This window comes from Leptodactylus fuscus, chromosome 9 (assembly GCF_031893055.1).
Source record: "Leptodactylus fuscus isolate aLepFus1 chromosome 9, aLepFus1.hap2, whole genome shotgun sequence".
Taxonomy (NCBI): domain Eukaryota; kingdom Metazoa; phylum Chordata; class Amphibia; order Anura; family Leptodactylidae; genus Leptodactylus; species Leptodactylus fuscus.
The window spans coordinates 90,092,664-90,116,770 of record NC_134273.1 but is presented as its reverse complement, the minus strand read 5'-3'; the positions used below and the strand labels follow the sequence as shown (position 1 = coordinate 90,116,770).

The following is a 24,107-nucleotide window of genomic DNA, read 5'->3' as shown; positions in this document are numbered from 1 at the left end:
TATGTAGTGAGCTCCCTCTAGTGGTGATTGTATATTCTGTTTGTAGTGAGCTCCTCCTAGTGGTGACTGTATAATCTGTATGTAGTGAGCTCCTCCTAGTGGTGACTGTATAATCTGTATGTAGTGAGCTCCCCCTAGTGGTGACAGTATAATCTGTATGTAGTGAGCTTCTCCTAGTGGTGACTGTATAATCTGTATGTAGTGAGCTCCCTCTAGTGGTGACTGTATATTCTGTATGTAGTGAGCTCCTCCTAGTGGTGACTGTATAATCTGTATGTAGTGAGCTCCTCCTATTGGTGACTGTATAATCTGTATGTAGTGAGCTCCCCCTAGTGGTGACAGTATAATCTGTATGTAGTGAGCACCTCCTATTGGTGACTGTATAATCTGTATGTAGTGAGCTCCCCCTAGTGGTGACAGTATAATCTGTATGTAGTGAGCTCCTCCTAGTGGTGACTGTATAATCTGTATGTAGTGAGCTCCCCCTAGTGGTGACAGTATAATCTGTATGTAGTGAGCTCCTCCTAGTGGTGACTGTATAATCTGTATGCAGTGAGCTCCCCCTAGTGGTGACAGTATAATCTGTATGTAGTGAGCTCCCCCTAGTGGTGACTGTATAATCTGTATGTAGTGAGCTCCCCCTAGTGGTGACTGTATAATCTGTATGTAGTGAGCTCCTCCTAGTGGTGACTGTATAATCTGTATGTAGTGAGCTCCTCCTAGTGGTGACTGTATAATCTGTATGTAGTGAGCTCCCCCTAGTGGTGACTGTATAATCTGCATGTAGTGAGCTCCCCCTAGTGGTGGTTGTATAATCTGTATGTGGTGAGCTCCCCCTAGTGGTGACTGTATATTCTGTATGTAGTGAGCTTCCTCTAGTGGTGACTGTATGGTCTGTATGTAGTGAGCTCCCCCTAGTGGTGACTGTATAATCTGTATGTAGTGAGCTCCTCCTAGTGGTGACTGTATAATCTGTATGTAGTGAGCTCCTCCTAGTGGTGACTGTATAATCTGTATGTAGTGAGCTCCTCCTAGTGGTGACTGTATAATCTGTATGTAGTGAGCTCCTCCTAGTGGTGACTGTATAATCTGTATGTAGTGAGCTCCTCCTAGTGGTGACTGTATAATCTGTATGTAGTGAGCTCCTCCTAGTGGTGACTGTATAATCTGTATGTAGTGAGCTCCCCCTAGTGGTGACTGTATAATCTGTATGTAGTGTGCTCCCTCTAGTGGTGACTGTATAATCTGTATGTAGTGAGCTCCCGCTAGTGGTGGTTGTATAATCTGTATGTGGTGAGCTCCCCCTAGTGGAGACTGTATATTCTGTATGTAGTGAGCTTCCTCTAGTGGTGACTGTATGGTCTGTATGTAGTGAGCTCCCCCTAGTGGTGACTGTATAATCTGTATGTAGTGAGCTCCTCCTAGTGGTGACTGTATAATCTGTATGTAGTGAGCTCCTCCTAGTGGTGACTGTATAATCTGTATGTAGTGAGCTCCCCCTAGTGGTGACTGTATAATCTGTATGTAGTGTGCTCCCTCTAGTGGTGACTGTATAATCTGTATGTAGTGAGCTCCCGCTAGTGGTGGTTGTATAATCTGTATGTGGTGAGCTCCCCCTAGTGGAGACTGTATATTCTGTATGTAGTGAGCTTCCTCTAGTGGTGACTGTATGGTCTGTATGTAGTGAGCTCCCCCTAGTGGTGACTGTATAATCTGTATGTAGTGAGCTCCTCCTAGTGGTGACTGTATAATCTGTATGTAGTGAGCTCCTCCTAGTGGTGACTGTATAATCTGTATGTAGTGAGCTCCTCCTACTGGTGACTGTATAATCTGTATGTAGTGAGCTTCTCCTAGTGGTGACTGTATAATCTGTATGTAGTGAGCTCCCTCTAGTGGTGACTGTATATTCTGTTTGTAGTGAGCTCCCCCTAGTGGTGACTGTATAATCTGTATGTAGTGAGCTCCTCCTAGTGGTGACTGTATAATCTGTATGTAGTGAGCTCCTCCTAGTGGTGACTGTATAATCTGTATGTAGTGAGCTTCTCCTAGTGGTGACTGTATAATCTGTATGTAGTGAGCTCCCTCTAGTGGTGACTGTATATTCTGTTTGTAGTGAGCTCCCCCTAGTGGTGACTGTATAATCTGTATGTAGTGAGCTCCTCCTAGTGGTGACTGTATAATCTGTATGTAGTGAGCTCCCCCTAGTGGTGAAAGTATAATCTGTATGTAGTGAGCTCCTCCTAGTGGTGACTGTATAATCTGTATGCAGTGAGCTCCCCCTAGTGGTGACAGTATAATCTGTATGTAGTGAGCTCCCCCTAGTGGTGACTGTATAATCTGTATGTAGTGAGCTCCTCCTAGTGGTGACTGTATAATCTGTATGTAGTGAGCTCCTCCTAGTGGTGACTGTATAATCTGTATGTAGTGAGCTCCCCCTAGTGGTGACTGTATAATCTGCATGTAGTGAGCTCCCCCTAGTGGTGGTTGTATAATCTGTATGTGGTGAGCTCCCCCTAGTGGTGACTGTATATTCTGTATGTAGTGAGCTTCCTCTAGTGGTGACTGTATGGTCTGTATGTAGTGAGCTCCCCCTAGTGGTGACTGTATAATCTGTATGTAGTGAGCTCCTCCTAGTGGTGACTGTATAATCTGTATGTAGTGAGCTCCTCCTAGTGGTGACTGTATAATCTGTATGTAGTGAGCTCCTCCTAGTGGTGACTGTATAATCTGTATGTAGTGAGCTCCCCCTAGTGGTGACTGTATAATCTGTATGTAGTGAGCTCCTCCTAGTGGTGACTGTATAATCTGTATGTAGTGAGCTCCTCCTAGTGGTGACTGTATAATCTGTATGTAGTGAGCTCCTCCTAGTGGTGACTGTATAATCTGTATGTAGTGAGGAGCTCCCCCTAGTGGTGACTGTATAATCTGTATGTAGTGAGCTCCTCCTAGTGGTGACTGTATAATCTGTATGTAGTGAGCTCCTCCTAGTGGTGACTGTATAATCTGTATGTAGTGAGCTCCTCCTAGTGGTGACTGTATAATCTGTATGTAGTGAGCTCCTCCTAGTGGTGACTGTATAATCTGTATGCAGTGAGCTCCCCCTAGTGGTGACAGTATAATCTGTATGTAGTGAGCTCCCCCTAGTGGTGACTGTATAATCTGTATGTAGTGAGCTCCCCCTAGTGGTGACTGTATAATCTGTATGTAGTGAGCTCCCTTTAGTGGTGACTGTATAATCTGTATGTAGTGAGCTCCCCCTAGTGGTGACTGTATAATCTGTATGTAGTGAGCTCCTCCTAGTGGTGACTGTATAATCTGTATGTAGTGAGCTCCCCCTAGTGGTGACTGTATAATCTGTATGTAGTGAGCTCCCCCTAGTGGTGACTGTATAATCTGTATGTAGTGAGCTCCCCCTAGTGGTGACTGTATAATCTGTATGTAGTGAGCTCCCTTTAGTGGTGACTGTATAATCTGTATGTAGTGAGCTCCCCCTAGTGGTGACTGTATAATCTGTATGTAGTGAGCTCCTCCTAGTGGTGACTGTATAATCTGTATGCAGTGAGCTCCCCCTAGTGGTGACAGTATAATCTGTATGTAGTGAGCTCCCCCTAGTGGTGACTGTATAATCTGTATGTAGTGAGCTCCTCCTAGTGGTGACTGTATAATCTGTATGTAGTGAGCTCCTCCTAGTGGTGACTGTATAATCTGTATGTAGTGAGGAGCTCCCCCTAGTGGTGACTGTATAATCTGTATGTAGTGAGCTCCTCCTAGTGGTGACTGTATAATCTGTATGTAGTGAGCTCCTCCTAGTGGTGACTGTATAATCTGTATGTAGTGAGCTCCTCCTAGTGGTGACTGTATAATCTGTATGTAGTGAGCTCCTCCTAGTGGTGACTGTATAATCTGTATGCAGTGAGCTCCCCCTAGTGGTGACAGTATAATCTGTATGTAGTGAGCTCCCCCTAGTGGTGACTGTATAATCTGTATGTAGTGAGCTCCCCCTAGTGGTGACTGTATAATCTGTATGTAGTGAGCTCCCTTTAGTGGTGACTGTATAATCTGTATGTAGTGAGCTCCCCCTAGTGGTGACTGTATAATCTGTATGTAGTGAGCTCCTCCTAGTGGTGGTTGTATAATCTGTATGTGGTGAGCTCCCCCTAGTGGTGACTGTATATTCTGTATGTAGTGAGCTTCCTCTAGTGGTGACTGTATGGTCTGTATGTAGTGAGCTCCCCCTAGTGGTGACTGTATAATCTGTATGTAGTGAGCTCCTCCTAGTGGTGACTGTATAATCTGTATGTAGTGAGCTCCTCCTAGTGGTGACTGTATAATCTGTATGTAGTGAGCTCCTCCTAGTGGTGACTGTATAATCTGTATGTAGTGAGCTCCCCCTAGTGGTGACTGTATAATCTGTATGTAGTGTGCTCCCTCTAGTGGTGACTGTATAATCTGTATGTAGTGAGCTCCCGCTAGTGGTGGTTGTATAATCTGTATGTGGTGAGCTCCCCCTAGTGGAGACTGTATATTCTGTATGTAGTGAGCTTCCTCTAGTGGTGACTGTATGGTCTGTATGTAGTGAGCTCCCCCTAGTGGTGACTGTATAATCTGTATGTAGTGAGCTCCTCCTAGTGGTGACTGTATAATCTGTATGTAGTGAGCTCCTCCTAGTGGTGACTGTATAATCTGTATGTAGTGAGCTCCCCCTAGTGGTGACTGTATAATCTGTATGTAGTGTGCTCCCTCTAGTGGTGACTGTATAATCTGTATGTAGTGAGCTCCCGCTAGTGGTGGTTGTATAATCTGTATGTGGTGAGCTCCCCCTAGTGGAGACTGTATATTCTGTTTGTAGTGAGCTCCCCCTAGTGGTGGTTGTATAATCTGTATGTAGTGAGCTCCCCCTAGTGGTGACTGTATAATCTGTATGTAGTGAGCTCCTCCTAGTGGTGACTGTATAATCTGTATGTAGTGAGCTCCCCCTAGTGGTGACTGTATAATCTGTATGTAGTGAGCTCCCCCTACTGGTGACTGTATAATCTGTATGTAGTGAGCTTCCTCTAGTGGTGACTGTATAATCTGTATGTAGTGAGCTCCCCCTAGTGGTGACTGTATAATCTGTATGTAGTGAGCTCCTCCTAGTGGTGACTGTATAATCTGTATGTAGTGAGCTCCTCCTAGTGGTGACTGTATAATCTGTATGTAGTGAGCTCCCCCTAGTGGTGACTGTATAATCTGCATGTAGTGAGCTCCCCCTAGTGGTGGTTGTATAATCTGTATGTGGTGAGCTCCCCCTAGTGGTGACTGTATATTCTGTATGTAGTGAGCTCCCTCTAGTGGTGACTGTATATTCTGTTTGTAGTGAGCTCCCCCTAGTGGTGACTGTATAATCTGTATGTAGTGAGCTCCTCCTAGTGGTGACTGTATAATCTGTATGTAGTGAGCTCCTCCTAGTGGTGACTGTATAATCTGTATGTAGTGAGCTCCCCCTAGTGGTGAAAGTATAATCTGTATGTAGTGAGCTCCTCCTAGTGGTGACTGTATAATCTGTATGCAGTGAGCTCCCCCTAGTGGTGACTGTATGTAGTGAGCTCCTCCTAGTGGTGACTGTATAATCTGTATGTAGTGAGCTCCCCCTAGTGGTGACTGTATATACTGTATGTAGTGAGCTCCTCCTAGTGGTGACTGTATAATCTGTATGTAGTGAGCTCCTCCTAGTGGTGACTGTATAATCTGTATGTAGTGAGCTCCCTCTAGTAGTGACTGTATAATCTGTATGTAGTGATCTCCTCCTAGTGGTGACTGTATAATCTGTATGTAGTGAGCTCCTCCTAGTGGTGACTGTATAATCTGTATGTAGTGAGCTCCCCCTAGTGGTGACTGTATAATCTGCATGTAGTGAGCTCCCCCTAGTGGTGGTTGTATAATCTGTATGTGGTGAGCTCCCCCTAGTGGTGACTGTATATTCTGTATGTAGTGAGCTTCCTCTAGTGGTGACTGTATGGTCTGTATGTAGTGAGCTCCCTCTAGTGGTGACTGTATATTCTGTTTGTAGTGAGCTCCCCCTAGTGGTGACTGTATAATCTGTATGTAGTGAGCTCCTCCTAGTGGTGACTGTATAATCTGTATGTAGTGAGCTCCCCCTAGTGGTGAAAGTATAATCTGTATGTAGTGAGCTCCTCCTAGTGGTGACTGTATAATCTGTATGCAGTGAGCTCCCCCTAGTGGTGACTGTATGTAGTGAGCTCCTCCTAGTGATGACTGTATAATCTGTATGTAGTGAGCTCCCCCTAGTGGTGACTGTATATACTGTATGTAGTGAGCTCCTCCTAGTGGTGACTGTATAATCTGTATGTAGTGAGCTCCTCCTAGTGGTGACTGTATAATCTGTATGTAGTGAGCTCCCTCTAGTAGTGACTGTATAATCTGTATGTAGTGATCTCCTCCTAGTGGTGACTGTATAATCTGTATGTAGTGAGCTCCTCCTAGTGGTGACTGTATAATCTGTATGTAGTGAGCTCCCCCTAGTGGTGACTGTATAATCTGCATGTAGTGAGCTCCCCCTAGTGGTGGTTGTATAATCTGTATGTGGTGAGCTCCCCCTAGTGGTGACTGTATATTCTGTATGTAGTGAGCTTCCTCTAGTGGTGACTGTATGGTCTGTATGTAGTGAGCTCCCCCTATTGGTGACTGTATAATCTGTATGTAGTGAGCTCCTCCTAGTGGTGACTGTATAATCTGTATGTAGTGAGCTCCTCCTAGTGGTGACTGTATAATCTGTATGTAGTGAGCTCCCCCTAGTGGTGACTGTATAATCTGTATGTAGTGAGCTCCTCCTAGTGGTGACTGTATAATCTGTATGTAGTGAGCTCCTCCTAGTGGTGACTGTATAATCTGTATGTAGTGAGCTCCTCCTAGTGGTGACTGTATAATCTGTATGTAGTGAGGAGCTCCCCCTAGTGGTGACTGTATAATCTGTATGTAGTGAGCTCCTCCTAGTGGTGACTGTATAATCTGTATGTAGTGAGCTCCCCCTAGTGGTGACTGTATAATCTGTATGTAGTGAGCTCCCCCTAGTGGTGACTGTATAATCTGTATGTAGTGGGCTCCCCCTAGTGGTGACTGTATAATCTGTATGTAGTGAGCTCCCCCTAGTGGTGACTGTATAATCTGTATGTAGTGAGCGCCCCCTAGTGGTGACTGTATAATCTGTATGTAGTGAGCTCCTCCTAGTGGTGACTGTATAATCTGTATGTAGTGAGCTCCCTCTAGTGGTGACTGTATAATCTGTATGTAGTGAGCTCCTAGTGGTGACTGTATAATCTGTATGTAGTGAGCTCCTCCTAGTGGTGACTGTATAATCTGTATGTAGTGTGCTCCCTCTAGTGGTGACTGTATAATCTGTATGTAGTGAGCTCCCTCTAGTGGTGACTGTATAATCTGTATGTAGTGAGCTCCCCCTAGTGGTGACTGTATAATCTGTATGTAGTGAGCTCCTCCTAGTGGTGACTGTATGATCTGTATGTAGTGAGCTCCCCCTAGTGGTGACTGTATAATCTGTATGTAGTGAGCTCCCCCTAGTGGTGACTGTATAATCTGTATGTAGTGAGCTCCTCCTAGTGGTGACTGTATAATCTGTATGTAGTGAGCTCCCCCTAGTGGTGACTTTATAATCAGTATGTAGTGAGCTCCCCCTAGTGGTGACTGTATAATCTGTATGTAGTGAGCGCCCCCTAGTGGTGACTGTATAATCTGTATGTAGTGAGCTCCTCCTAGTGGTGACTGTATAATCTGTATGTAGTGAGCTCCCTCTAGTGGTGACTGTATAATCTGTATGTAGTGAGCTCCTAGTGGTGACTGTATAATCTGTATGTAGTGAGCTCCCCCTAGTGGTGACTGTATAATCTGTATGTAGTGTGCTCCCTCTAGTGGTGACTGTATAATCTGTATGTAGTGAGCTCCCTCTAGTGGTGACTGTATATAATCAGTCTGCGGTCAGCTCCTGAGCTCCCCCTAGTGGTGACTGTATATAATCAACCTGCGGTCAGCTCCTGAGCTCCCTCTAGTGGTGACTGTATATAATCAGTCTGTGGTCAGCTCCTGAGCTCCCTCTAGTGGTGACTGTATATAATCAGTCTGCGGTCAGCTCCTGAGTTCCCTCTAGTGGTGACTGTATGTATTCAGTCTGCAGTCAGCTCCTGAGCTCCCTCTAGTGGTGACTGTATATAATCAGTCTGCGGTCAGCTCCTGAGCTCCCTCTAGTGGTGTGCAGTCCAGTGATGTCTCAGGTGCCCGGACTTACCCTCTGTATATTGAGCGGCCTCCAGTGAGTGGACTCTTCTCCATTTAGGGGAGTTTATAGTTGATGCTGCAGTATATCAGACACTGAGATGTGAGTATACACAGGATAGTGGGAGGTCAGTGAGATGGATGTGTGAGATCGACTGCAGCAGATTAGTGCTGTGTATATAGAGTCCTCCGCAGAGCATTGCTCCATACTGTACAGGACAACGGCCTCAGCACTATGGGGGGTCCTTGGTTGAGGCAACGCAAGATGTTCTTGGAAATTTGTAAAGCTAAACCTTAGGGTGTTGTGTGGGAGTCAAAAGAAGCAGCCAGACGCCGAGAACTTCTATAACATGGGACGATTGCCAAGAACTGAACACATGGGATGTAGTCGGTGACCCCGTGTGATAGCAACGTGACCCCATGTGATAGCAACGTGACCCCGTGTGATAGCAACGTGACCCCATGTGATAGCAACGTGACCCCGTGTGATAGCAACGTGACCCCGTGTGATAGCAACGTGACCCCGTGTGATAGCAACGTGACCCCGTGTGATAGCAACGTGACCCCGTGTGATAGCAACGTGACCCCGTGTGATAGCAACGTGACCCCGTGTGATAGCAACGTGACCCCGTGTGATAGCAACGTGACCCCGTGTGATAGCAACGTGACCCCGTGTGATAGCAACGTGACCCCGTGTGATAGCAACGTGACCCCGTGTGATAGCAACGTGACCCCGTGTGATAGCAACGTGACCCCGTGTGATAGCAACGTGACCCCGTGTGATAGCAACGTGACCCCGTGTGATAGCAACGTGACCCCGTGTGATAGCAACGTGACCCCGTGTGATAGCAACGTGACCCCGTGTGATTGCAACGTGACCCCGTGTGATAGCAAGGGGGCACAATACATCCAACTATTCACAAAGTTATATAGTTATATTTGACTCCACCTCCCTGTCTCTCCCTGTAAATAATGTAGTATTGCCTCCTTGTCTCTCCTTATACATGATGTAGGTACAGATAGCACTGCCTCCTTGTCTCTCCTTATACATGATGTAGGTACAGATAGCACTGCCTCCTTGTCTCTCCTTATACATGATGTAGGTACAGATAGCACTGCCTCCTTGTCTCTCCTTATACATGATGTAGGTACAGATAGCACTGCCTCCTTGTCTCTCCTTATACATGATGTAGGTACAGATAGCACTGCCTCCTTGTCTCTCCTTATACATGATGTAGGTACAGATAGCACTGCCTCCTTGTCTCTCCTTATACATGATGTAGGTACAGATAGCACTGCCTCCTTGTCTCTCCTTATACATGATGTAGGTACAGATAGCACTGCCTCCTTGTCTCTCCTTATACATGATGTAGGTACAGATAGCACTGCCTCCTTGTCTCTCCTTATACATGATGTAGGTACAGATAGCACTGCCTCCTTGTCTCTCCTTATACATGATGTAGGTACAGATAGCACTGCCTCCTTGTCTCTCCTTATACATGATGTAGGTACAGATAGTACTGCCTCCTTGTCTCTCCTTATACATGATGTAGGTACAGATAGCACTGCCTCCTTGTCTCTCCTTATACATGATGTAGGTACAGATAGTACTGCCTCCTTGTCTCTCCTTATACATGATGTAGGTACAGATAGTACTGCCTCCTTCCTTATACATGATGTAGGTACAGATAGCACTGCCTCCTTGTCTCTCCTTATACATGATGTAGGTACAGATAGCACTGCCTCTTTGTCTCTCCTTATACATGATGTAGGTACAGATAGTACTGCCTCCTTGTCTCTCCTTATACATGATGTAGGTACAGATAGTACTGTCTCCTTGTCTCTCCTTATACATGATGTAGGTACAGATAGCACTGCCTCCTTGTCTCTCCTTATACATGATGTAGGTACAGATAGCACTGCCTCCTTGTCTCTCCTTATACATGATGTAGGTACAGATAGCACTGCCTCTTTGTCTCTCCTTATACATGATGTAGGTACAGATAGTACTGCCTCCTTGTCTCTCCTTATACATGATGTAGGTACAGATAGTACTGTCTCCTTGTCTCTCCTTATACATGATGTAGGTACAGATAGCACTGCCTCCTTGTCTCTCCTTATACATGATGTAGGTACAGATAGTACTGCCTCCTTGTCTCTCCTTATACATGATGTAGGTACAGATAGCACTGCCTCCTTGTCTCTCCTTATACATGATGTAGGTACAGATAGCACTGCCTCCTTGTCTCTCCTTATACATGATGTAGGTACAGATAGTACTGCCTCCTTGTCTCTCCTTATACATGATGTAGGTACAGATAGTACTGCCTCCTTCCTTATACATGATGTAGGTACAGATAGCACTGCCTCCTTGTCTCTCCTTATACATGATGTAGGTACAGATAGCACTGCCTCCTTGTCTCTCCTTATACATGATGTAGGTACAGATAGCACTGCCTCCTTGTCTCTCCTTATACATGATGTAGGTACAGATAGCACTGCCTCCTTGTCTCTCCTTATACATGATGTAGGTACAGATAGCACTGCCTCCTTGTCTCTCCTTATACATGATGTAGGTACAGATTGTACTGCCTCCTTGTCTCTCCTTATACATGATGTAGGTACAGATAGTACTGCCTCCTTGTCTCTCCTTATACATGATGTAGGTACAGATAGCACTGCCTCCTTGTCTCTCCTTATACATGATGTAGGTACAGATAGCACTGCCTCCTTGTCTCTCCTTATACATAATGTAGGTACAGATAGCACTGCCTCCTTGTCTCTCCTTATACATGATGTAGGTACAGATAGCACTGCCTCCTTGTCTCTCCTTATACATGATGTAGGTACAGATAGCACTGCCTCCTTGTCTCTCCTTATACATGATGTAGGTACAGATAGCACTGCCTCCTTGGCTCTCCTTATACATGATGTAGGTACAGATAGCACTGCCTCCTTGTCTCTCCTTATACATGATGTAGGTACAGATAGCACTGCCTCCTTGTCTCTCCTTATACATGATGTAGGTACAGATAGCACTGCCTCCTTGTCTCTCCTTATACATGATGTAGGTACAGATAGCACTGCCTCCTTGTCTCTCCTTATACATGATGTAGGTACAGATAGCACTGCCTCCTTGTCTCTCCTTATACATGATGTAGGTACAGATTGTACTGCCTCCTTGTCTCTCCTTATACATGATGTAGGTACAGATAGCACTGCCTCCTTGTCTCTCCTTATACATGATGTAGGTACAGATAACACTGCCTCCTTGTCTCTCCTTATACATGATGTAGGTACAGATAGTACTACCTCCTTCCTTATACATGATGTAGGTACAGATAGTACTGCCTCCTTCCTTATACATGATGTAGGTACAGATAGTACTGCCTCCTTGTCTCTCCTTATACATGATGTAGGTACAGATAGTACTGCCTCCTTGTCTCTCCTTATACATGATGTAGGTACAGATAGCACTGCCTCCTTGTCTCTCCTTATACATGATGTAGGTACAGATTGTACTGCCTCCTTGTCTCTCCTTATACATGATGTAGGTACAGATAGCACTGCCTCCTTGTCTCTCCTTATACATGATGTAGGTACAGATAGCACTGCCTCCTTGTCTCTCGTTATACATGATGTAGGTACAGATAGCACTGCCTCCTTGTTTCTCCTTATACATGATGTAGGTACAGATAGCACTGCCTCCTTGTCTCTCCTTATACATGATGTAGGTACAGATTGTACTGCCTCCTTGTTTCTCCTTATACATGATGTAGGTACAGATAGTACTGCCTCCTTGTCTCTCCTTATACATGATGTAGGTACAGATTGTACTGCCTCCTTGTCTCTCCTTATACATGATGTAGGTACAGATAGTACTGCCTCCTTGTCTCTCCTTATACATGATGTAGGTACAGATTGTACTGCCTCCTTGTCTCTCCTTATACATGATGTAGGTACAGATAGCACTGCCTCCTTGTCTCTCCTTATACATGATGTAGGTACAGATAGCACTGCCTCCTTGTCTCTCCTTATACATGATGTAGGTACAGATAGCACTGCCTCCTTGTCTCTCCTTATACATGATGTAGGTACAGATAGCACTGCCTCCTTGTCTCTCCTTATACATGATGTAGGTACAGATAGCACTGCCTCCTTGTCTCTCCTTATACATGATGTAGGTACAGATAGCACTGCCTCCTTGTCTCTCCTTATACATGATGTAGGTACAGATAGCACTGCCTCCTTGTCTCTCCTTATACATGATGTAGGTACAGATAGCACTGCCTCCTTGTCTCTCCTTATACATGATGTAGGTACAGATTGTACTGCCTCCTTGTCTCTCCTTATACATGATGTAGGTACAGATAGCACTGCCTCCTTGTCTCTCCTTATACATGATGTAGGTACAGATAACACTGCCTCCTTGTCTCTCCTTATACATGATGTAGGTACAGATAGTACTACCTCCTTCCTTATACATGATGTAGGTACAGATAGTACTGCCTCCTTCCTTATACATGATGTAGGTACAGATAGTACTGCCTCCTTGTCTCTCCTTATACATGATGTAGGTACAGATAGTACTGCCTCCTTGTCTCTCCTTATACATGATGTAGGTACAGATAGCACTGCCTCCTTGTCTCTCCTTATACATGATGTAGGTACAGATTGTACTGCCTCCTTGTCTCTCCTTATACATGATGTAGGTACAGATAGCACTGCCTCCTTGTCTCTCCTTATACATGATGTAGGTACAGATAGCACTGCCTCCTTGTCTCTCGTTATACATGATGTAGGTACAGATAGCACTGCCTCCTTGTTTCTCCTTATACATGATGTAGGTACAGATAGCACTGCCTCCTTGTCTCTCCTTATACATGATGTAGGTACAGATTGTACTGCCTCCTTGTCTCTCCTTATACATGATGTAGGTACAGATAGTACTGCCTCCTTGTCTCTCCTTATACATGATGTAGGTACAGATTGTACTGCCTCCTTGTCTCTCCTTATACATGATGTAGGTACAGATAGTACTGCCTCCTTGTCTCTCCTTATACATGATGTAGGTACAGATAGCACTGCCTCCTTGTCTCTCCTTATACATGATGTAGGTACAGATAGCACTGCCTCCTTGTCTCTCCTTATACATGATGTAGGTACAGATAGCACTGCCTCCTTGTCTCTCCTTATACATGATGTAGGTACAGATAGCACTGCCTCCTTGTCTCTCCTTATACATGATGTAGGTACAGATAGCACTGCCTCCTTGTCTCTCCTTATACATGATGTAGGTACAGATAGCACTGCCTCCTTGTCTCTCCTTATACATGATGTAGGTACAGATTGCACTGCCTCCTTGTCTCTCCTTATACATGATGTAGGTACAGATAGCACTGCCTCCTTGTCTCTCCTTATACATGATGTAGGTACAGATAGCACTGCCTCCTTGTCTCTCCTTATACATGATGTAGGTACAGATTGCACTGCCTCCTTGTCTCTCCTTATACATGATGAAGGTACAGATAGCACTGCCTCCTTGTCTCTCCTTATACATGATGTAGGTACAGATAGCACTGCCTCCTTGTCTCTCCTTATACATGATGTAGGTACAGATAGTACTGCCTCCTTCCTTATACATGATGTAGGTACAGATAGCACTGCCTCCTTGTCTCTCCTTATACATGATGTAGGTACAGATAGCACTGCCTCCTTGTCTCTGCTTATACATGATGTAGGTACAGATAGCACTGCCTCCTTGTCTCTCCTTATACATGATGTAGGTACAGATAGCACTGCCTCCTTGTCTCTCCTTATACATGATGTAGGTACAGATAGCACTGCCTCCTTGTCTCTCCTTATACATGATGTAGGTACAGATAGCACTGCCTCCTTGTCTCTCCTTATACATGATGTAGGTACAGATAGCACTGCCTCCTTGTCTCTCCTTATACATGATGTAGGTACAGATAGCACTGCCTCCTTGTCTCTCCTTATACATGATGTAGGTACAGATAGCACTGCCTCCTTGTCTCTCCTTATACATGATGTAGGTACAGATAGCACTGCCTCTTTGTCTCTCCTTATACATGATGTAGGTACAGATAGCACTGCCTCCTTGTCTCTCCTTATACATGATGTAGGTACAGATAGCACTGCCTCCTTGTCTCTCCTTATACATGATGAAGGTACAGATAGCACTGCCTCCTTGTCTCTCCTTATACATGATGTAGGTACAGATAGCACTGCCTCCTTGTCTCTCCTTATACATGATGTAGGTACAGATAGCACTGCCTCCTTGTCTCTCCTTATACATGATGTAGGTACAGATAGCACTGCCTCCTTGTCTCTCCTTATACATGATGTAGGTACAGATAGTACTACCTCCTTCCTTATACATGATGTAGGTACAGATAGTACTGCCTCCTTCCTTATACATGATGTAGGTACAGATAGTACTGCCTCCTTGTCTCTCCTTATACATGATGTAGGTACAGATAGTACTGCCTCCTTGTCTCTCCTTATACATGATGTAGGTACAGATAGCACTGCCTCCTTGTCTCTCCTTATACATGATGTAGGTACAGATTGCACTGCCTCCTTGTCTCTCCTTATACATGATGTAGGTACAGATAGCACTGCCTCCTTGTCTCTCCTTATACATGATGTAGGTACAGATAGCACTGCCTCCTTGTCTCTCCTTATACATGATGTAGGTACAGATAGCACTGCCTCCTTGTCTCTCCTTATACATGATGTAGGTACAGATAGCACTGCCTCCTTGTCTCTCCTTATACATGATGTAGGTACAGATAGCACTGCCTCCTTGTCTCTCCTTATACATGATGTAGGTACAGATAGCACTGCCTCCTTGTCTCTCCTTATACATGATGTAGGTACAGATAGCACTGCCTCCTTGTCTCTCCTTATACATGATGTAGGTACAGATAGCACTGCCTCCTTGTCTCTCCTTATACATGATGTAGGTACAGATAGCACTGCCTCCTTGTCTCTCCTTATACATGATGTAGGTACAGATAGCACTGCCTCCTTGTCTCTCCTTATACATGATGTAGGTACAGATAGCACTGCCTCCTTGTCTCTCCTTATACATGATGTAGGTACAGATAGCACTGCCTCCTTGTCTCTCCTTATACATGATGTAGGTACAGATTGCACTGCCTCCTTGTCTCTCCTTATACATGATGTAGGTACAGATAGCACTGCCTCCTTGTCTCTCCTTATACATGATGTAGGTACAGATAGCACTGCCTCCTTGTCTCTCCTTATACATGATGTAGGTACAGATAGCACTGCCTCCTTGTCTCTCCTTATACATGATGTAGGTACAGATAGCACTGCCTCCTTGTCTCTCCTTATACATGATGTAGGTACAGATAGCACTGCCTCCTTGTCTCTCCTTATACATGATGTAGGTACAGATAGCACTGCCTCCTTGTCTCTCCTTATACATGATGTAGGTACAGATAGCACTGCCTCCTTGTCTCTCCTTATACATGATGTAGGTACAGATAGCACTGCCTCCTTGTCTCTCCTTAGAAATGGTGTAGCTCTGACCTGTATCTTCCTCTGCATTCAGGATACAGTTGTCCTCCTCTATGTGTCTCCTGTGGTCACCTGTCCAGGTCCCTTGGCTGCCGCACCTGAAGTGACTCCTCAGAATCTGATTCTCACATCTGCTCGGTCCTGTTGAGCTGATGGCTAGTCTCTTCTGGACGCTGTTCTTGCTTCCTATGTTTAGCACTGAGAAAAGCAGCAAAATCCCCAGACCGGAGATCCGGATGGAAGGTGATCTGGTCATAGGAGGTCTCTTCCCAGTCCATGAGAAAGGAGGCCCTGGATCTGAATGTGGGCGCATGAACGAGCACCGGGGCTTGCAGAGGCTGGAAGCCATGCTTTTTGCTTTAGATGCCATTAACAAGGACCCCAAAATTCTCCCTGGACTTAAACTGGGTGCTCACATCCTGGACACATGCTCTAAAGACACGTATGCCCTGGAGCAAGCCTTGGAGCTCGTGCGTGGATCCTTGACCCGGGGTGATGGTCCTCAGTACCTCTGCCCAGATGGGTCCTACGCTATCCATGGGGAGACGCTGACTGCCATCAGTGGAGTCATCGGAGGGTCCTATAGTGATGTCTCCATACAGGTAAATGGGAGGCAGAACATCTGCCCCAAATCCTTTCATCCTCCATTAATCTTCATTCCATTGTACTGACCCCACTTACACCCTATGAGGGAGGACTAAGCTAATAGGACACCCCTTTATCAGCCAGGAGAGGAGACCTAGCGTGCCAAGCAGATATCTCTCCCTCTGTGCCGGACTCCAAACGTCCTTATCTAAAACGGCAGCCTATTGAGCTAGAACTTAGCATGTAATACTTCATTTCACCTGTGGGGGCACTGCAGGGGAATCAAACCCTTGCTACCAGATTCTCCCATAGATTACAAATGATCATGGAGATTCCAGGGCAGGGCAGAGATCCCCTTTAATATAGAGGGACCCCTCAGATCTGCTCCATCCTCGCTCGTTCATCCCGCTGATCTTCCGCCTTTCATGTTTCTTGCTTACTTTAAAAAAAAAAACAAACCAAAATAAAAATCAATAAAAATTCTAATAAAGAATTAAAATTTCAGGGAAATCTGGGTCTATCTTGTCGGTGTTCTGGTTGTGTTTGTGCAGCTTCTAAGAGCGATGGTTTCCAGGAGATGACGTATGGTGACCACCCGAGGGTCCCTGTTATGTTATATGGTCGTTGTGCCAGTGTCTGCTGTGCTCTCAGACTAACCCACGAGACAGGGATGATCTGCTGGGAGACGGTGTACCAAGCATTATGCAAATCAGTAGTGCGGTGTGTACACGAGGAGCAACACTATGTCTGACCACTGTATTCTGCATTGTAGCAGTGTCCCCTCTGCAGGATCCATCTCTGGGCTGGAGGTGACCCGATATGATGTCCACCATAGAAAGCAGCCCCATAGAGGACATGATAGAGACAAAGTAAGCATGTGGGGCGACATAGAAACCTCCCATAGAAGCTTGTGCCTGTCCCTCACTGGGCTCCGGCTCCCTCCTCTCCATACACTACTATGGGAAGCTGTAATAAGACATCTCTATGAGCTGCACTGCGTCCTGCTACAGCAAAGAGCAAAGTCAGCAGAGATTTCAGAGTGAATATCAGTATAAGAGAGAGGAGGAGCAAACGGAGAGCCAGAGGCAGATACAGGGCCCGGCAGTGGCGTAACTACCGCAATAGCAGCGGAGGCAGCCGCCACAGGGCCCGGTAACATAGGTCACAAGGTTCTTACATTCACCTGCAGGGAATGAGAATTACCATCTGAACAAGGAGTAAGTCAATGCCCAAAGCTACTCGCGGCAGAGTTGTCGGCTACTCGCGGCAGAGTTGTCGGCTACTCGCGGCAGAGTTGTCGGCTCCTCGGGGCAGAGTTGTCAGGGGTCCTGGCACTCACACACTCCTTTTGGACAGTCATGTATAATATGGTTCCCGGGACCACAAAAGCAACCAGTGATGGGTTTTGCATTGGGACCCTTGTTATATTTCTGCAGGGGCTCCTACCATAGGGGGGGGGTGTCTCACTCTCAATAATCTTAGTGCTGGGGGACCCTGTGAATCTACACAATATACATATGCAAAGTATCCACCTGACTTGTAAAGACTGCTCGTGCCCTTGGGGGTGTCATCATATTGCGCTCCCTCCTCTTGCATAGGTTACATAGCCGCCAGCATATCTTACCGCCATCCCTTATTATACTGCCATCCCCCATTATAACGCCATCCCCCATTATACCGCCATCCCCCATTATACCGCCATCCCCCATCATACCGCCATCCCCATTATACCACCATCCCCCATTATACCGCCATCCCCCATTATACCGCCATCCCCCATTATACTGCCATCCCCCATTATACCGCCATCCCCCATTATACCACCATCCCCCCATTATACCGCCATCCCCCTTTATACTGCCATCCCCCATTATACTGCCATCCCCTTTTATACCACCATCCCCCATTATACTTCCATCCCCCATTATACTGCCATTCCCTCACTATACCGCCATCCCTCATTATACTGCCATCCCCCATTATACTGCCATCCCTCATTATACTGCCATACCCCATTAGACTGCCATACCCCATTATACTACCATCCTCATTAAACTGCCATACCCTATTATACTGCCATCCCCCATTATACTGCCATCCCCCATTATACCACCATCCCCTTTTATACCACCATCCCCCATTATACTGCCATCCCCGTTATACTGCCATACCCCATTATACTGCCATCCCCCATTATACCGCCATCCCCCATTATACTGCCATACCGCATTATACTGCCATCCCTATTATACTGCCATACCCTATTATACTGCCATACCCCATTATACTGCCATCCCCCATTATACCGCCATCCCCCATTATACTGCCATCCCTATTATACTGCCATACCCTATTATACTGCCATCCCCCATTATACTGCCATCCCCCATTATACCACCATCCCCTTTTATACCACCATCCCCCATTATACTGCCATCCCCGTTATACTGCCATACCCCATTATACTGCCATACCCCATTATACTGCCATCCCCCATGACCTCTTCAGTGATGTCTCTGCCTCCATGTGATATTCATACCTCTGTTCTCTCCATTCCCTCCAGGTTGCCAACCTCTTGAGACTCTTCCAGATCCCTCAGATCAGTTATGCCTCTACCAGTGCCAAGCTAAGTGATAAGAGCCGCTATGACTTTTTTGCCCGCACCGTGCCTCCAGACTTCTACCAAGCCAAGGCCATGGCCGAAATCTTACGCTTCTTCAACTGGACCTATGTGTCCACCGTGGCCTCTGAAGGAGATTATGGTGAAACTGGCATTGAGGCCTTTGAGCAGGAGGCCAGGGCTCGTAATATTTGCATCGCCACCTCAGAAAAAGTTGGGCGCTCCATGAACAAAAAGACTTTTGCCAGTGTTATCAGAGCCCTGCAGCAGAAGCCCAGCGCCCGGGTGGTCGTGCTCTTCACCAAGATTGAGGACGCTCGGGAACTTCTGGCTGCGGCGCAGCAACTCAACGCTTCCTTTATGTGGGTGGCCAGTGATGGCTGGGGAGCGCTGGAGAGCGTGGTGTTGGGTAGTGAGGAGGTAGCGGAAGGCGCCATTACTATTGAGTTGGCATCTTACCCATTATTTGAGTTCTCAAGATATTTCCAGGCTTTACATCCTTTTAACAACTCTCGAAACCCGTTCTTCAAAGAATTCTGGGAGAATAAGTTTCATTGTTGGCTGAATTCTTCCGACTGTACTAAGCATTCCCTACAAGACGTCAAATTTGAGCAAGAGTCCAAAATTATGTTTGTGGTGAATGCTGTGTACGCCATGGCGTATGCGCTGCACAACATGTACCAGAACCTGTGCCCCAATACCAGTAGTCTCTGTCCGGCCATGAACCCAATCAATGGACGTCGCTTCTATCGGGACTACATCCTGAATGTGAAGTTTGATGGTGAGTAGATTGCACATTGGGGATCCATCTTGTCCAATGGCTGTAGACCTTCATACTCTTGATCAGTTTAGATTATGTTTAGCTGTTGTCCCTCTGAGGACGCTTCAGGTCCGGTGCTAGGTCAACATCTTCCAGAATGGCCAGGAGATAACAGATGGACCTGCAGGTTTCAGGATCTCAGTATGTTTAGTGTCTAGAAGGAGTTGGAGACCATTGTCATTTGCAGTGTTCAGGTTTCTCCTCATCCTCACGCTCCGTCTCTAGATCACACCTGCTTTCTAGTCTCTAATAATTCTTCTTTTTCGCCTCCAGCTCCATTCCCGCCCCCGGACACTCGGAGCACCGTGAGATTTGACAAGTTTGGTGATGGGATAGGACGTTACAACCTTTTCTGCTTCCAAAAATCAAATGGAAATTATCGCTACCAGAAAGTCGGCTACTGGGCTGAGGAACTGACGCTCAACACCAGCCTGATCCCATGGGCACGAAACGCAGTACCTGTGTCTCAGTGCAGTGACCCTTGCAAGAAAAATGAGGTGAAGAGCATGCAACCTGGAGATGTTTGCTGCTGGATCTGCATACCCTGCCAGCCACACGAGTACCTTCTCGATGAGTTCACTTGTAAAGACTGTGGTCTGGGGTATTGGCCAAATGTGGACCTCAAGGACTGTTTCGAGCTTCCTCAGGAGTACATCCGCTGGAGTGATGCCTGGGCTCTCGGTCCCGTCTGCCTCTCCTGCCTGGGTCTACTTTCTACCTTGTTTGTGGTTTGGGTGTTTGTTCAGAACAATAACACCCCCATTGTGAAGGCCTCGGGGCGTGAGCTCTGCTACATCCTGCTAATTGGGGTACTGCTCTGCTATGCCATGACCTTCATCTTCATTGCCAAACCATCCACTGGGGTGTGCACCCTTCGTCGTCTTGGACTAGGCACGTCCTTTGCTATTTGCTACTCTGCCCTGTTAACCAAAACCAACCGAATTGCCCGTATCTTCAATGGTGCTCGAGATGGGGTCCAGAGACCTCGGTTTATAAGCCCGGCCTCCCAAGTTGGTATCTGCATGGCTCTCATCTCCTGCCAGCTCCTTGTGGTGATGGTATGGCTGCTTCTAGAGCCAGCTGGGACTCGTAAGGACACTGCCCCAGATAAACGATACGTGGTGACGCTGAAGTGTAACAGTGGCGATGGCAGCATGCTGGTGTCCCTCTCGTACAACGTCCTCCTGGTCCTGCTCTGCACCCTCTATGCATTCAAGACAAGGAAATGTCCCGAGAACTTTAATGAAGCCAAATTCATTGGATTCACCATGTACACCACCTGCATCATCTGGCTCGCCTTCCTGCCCATCTTCTATGTCACCTCCAGTGATTACAGGGTGAGCTCTGCATTCAGGGGTCGGGGCCACCATTGGGATTGTCTTTGTTACGATCTCCTCAAGTGCAAGTAGACTATTCCATAGCTTCATGGTGGACACTGGGGTGAGAAGTCAAGAGCGAGAAGTACCCCGACCTGCTTAGGGGTCTTTTCTGGCTACTGCGGGTTGGGGATCTGGTTTGTGGTCTCTTCACTTGACTCTCTTTCTCCTTCTCTCGATCTTTCACCTTCATACTCTCTTCTCCACATTGTATCTGAAGCCCTCTGACCTTTTCCTCCATCTTTTCTTCGGTTTCAGGTTCAGACGACCACCCTGTGCGTTTCGGTCAGCCTCAGCGGCTCGGTGGTCCTCGGATGTCTCTTTACTCCAAAGCTCCATGTAATCATGTTCCAGCCACAGAAAAATGTCACCAGCCACCGCAGTGCCACCAACCGCTTCAGTGCCACTGGGGCAGGAGGGTCACATGGTGAGTACAGGGCTGATCAGCCGTCCCGCCGGCCCACGAGTAGCAGCCATTGTATTGCCCTTGGGGGGGTTCTTTATAGATCCCAAACCTGGCAGTCTGTACTGATTCTAGTAGTGGGATATGGAAAGCTATAGATGGCCGGGGAGAGGTTGTGGGGCGATGGAGGATCAATGTGTGATCATAGAATAGACGCTTTATAGCTGAATTGGGTATAAGGAAACTCGACAATTGTGCAAGAAGAGCTGAGAGACCCCCAACCCCCTCCCAGAAATAATCCCTATTAGCTCTTATGGTGAAGGGTCTTCATTATTCAGGCCGAGAGCAGGCAGAGAATGACTAGAGAGGAGATCCCATATGTTACTGCCATTAAGCACAGTTCAGATGTGGAGAAATGGAGACTAAGGACCACAAGCCCCTGGTCCATTGTCATCTCCGCGCCGCCCCTCCTGCCCACAATGCCCCAGGGGCTCTTTTAATGGCTTGATTTACATTCATGTCCCTACAGAAGCCGCTGGCGTCCCATTAACCTGCCGAGACTCCGCATCTTCTCTAACAAGGGACTCAACAAAAGTCTCATTACTGCTACTCCCTACCATAGTGCTAAAGTCGCCGCCACACGGAACGTATCAGCCCCATATATCCCCAGCAAACTTATAGTAAACCCTACAGAGGCACCAGTCAGCCCCCACAATCCCCTGCCGAGGTCACAGGAATAACTGAGTTGTGTTTGCAGGTTCCACTGTACAATACGTCCCCACCGTGTGCAATGGCCGTGAAGTGGTCGACTCTACGACCTCGTCCCTCTGATGAGAGTCCTGGAGAGAAGGCCGGAGCTGATGATCTAATGATGACATCATGGAAGGTCAGGCCTCATGTGGATCCCACAAGGGATGTCTGGACAGACTGTCGTAGTCCTCCGTACTGACCATCAGGAATGGCTGCTCAGACTCCGGCACCAAACCTTTCCTTATATCTCGTCGCACAAAACATTTGTTGTTGGGCCTAGAATTATACTGGCCGTGAGAACCATGGGGCCAAGCTTATGAGTAGAGGCCTCCAGCCAAGGAAGAAGGAGAGGAGGCCGTAAGAAGGTGTCCAACTCCTTACAATGGGACAATGTACTGGACAAATGGTGGCAGAGAAGACCCAACGAAGGGGAATCTCTAGACATGTATGATCTGTATCTACAGAAATGGGAGTGTGCCACAGCCCAAATGTGGTTACCAAGGGGTGCAAACAATGGGCCTCAGTGACATGGGGGGCTACGAGGAGAAGAAACTGAGAAGGGTCAATGATCAGAGGGGAAGTGGAGGAATCTGAGATCACAGGAAGAAAGAACCGGGAATGAGCAGAGAACAGAAAGGTTCTTGTGGTGACCTGACTGCCTGCTAATGCTGGTCATGGTGGAGGGGCCCCAATGTAAGCCGAGGGTCCCCAGTGTAAGCCGAGGGTCCCCAATGTAAGCCGAGGGTCCCCAATGTAAGCCGAGGGTCCCCAGTGTAAGCCGAGGGTCCCCAGTGTAAGCCGAGGGGCCCCAGTGTAAGCCGAGGGGCCCCAGTGACTGATCAGTCTCTGCTTGTGCAGACAACAATGATGAGACTAAATAATTTGCACTAAATTTGTGAGATCAGAATTCACAGAACTGTAAAAGATACAAGGAGAAGAAAGAGAAGAGCCGGACGGAGACGTCTCATGTACTGGATGTGATATCAGTGTAAATAAATGTCTGATCCTCAACTAAGACCAATTATTTGTCTCTTGTGTCATCAATATCGTCAAGATCTGATTCATGTAGGTCTGAATCCAAGGATCCCAGAAATCAACTAAATCTCCTGTCATGTACTGATTACCAGGTTTACTTATCCTGTATTATACTCCAGAGCTGCGCTCGCTATTCTGCTGGTACAGTCACTGTGTACATACATTACTTATCCTGTATTATACTCCAGAGCTGCGCTCACTATTCTGCTGGTGCAGTCACTGTGTACATACATTACATTACTTATCCTGTATTATACTCCGGAGCTGCACTCACTATTCTGCTGGTACAGTCACTGTGTACATACATTACATTACTTATCCTGTATTATACTCCGGAGCTGCGCTCACTATTCTGCTGGTACAGTTACTGTGTACATACATTACATTACTTATCCTGTATTATACTCCAGAGCTGTGCTCACTATTCTGCTGGTGCAGTCACTGTGTACATACATTACATTACTTATCCTGTATTATACTCCAGAGCTGCGCTCACTATTCTGCTGGTGCAGTCACTGTGTACATACATTACATTACTTATCCTGTATTATACTCCAGAGCTGCGCTCACTATTCTGCTGGTGCAGTCACTGTGTACATACATGACATTACTTATCCTGTATTATACTCCAGAGCTGTGCTCACTATTCTGCTGGTGCAGTCACTG

General features: G+C 46.6%; 1 protein-coding gene across 1 annotated transcript in view; it reads left to right on the top strand.

Annotated features, from left to right (window-relative positions):
- Positions 1 to 23,085, top strand: part of LOC142218398 (metabotropic glutamate receptor 2-like) — a 32,201-nt gene extending 9,116 nt beyond the window's left edge. The window contains exons 3-7 of the mRNA XM_075287119.1: positions 15,887 to 16,454; positions 19,001 to 19,838; positions 20,151 to 21,214; positions 21,512 to 21,680; positions 22,414 to 23,085. Coding sequence (XP_075143220.1) covers positions 16,005 to 16,454; positions 19,001 to 19,838; positions 20,151 to 21,214; positions 21,512 to 21,680; positions 22,414 to 22,487 — 2,595 coding nt within the window. The 5' untranslated portion in view covers positions 15,887 to 16,004 and the 3' untranslated portion in view covers positions 22,488 to 23,085. The remainder of the gene's footprint in view (positions 1 to 15,886; positions 16,455 to 19,000; positions 19,839 to 20,150; positions 21,215 to 21,511; positions 21,681 to 22,413) is intronic.
- Positions 23,086 to 24,107: the final 1,022 nt, after the last annotated feature.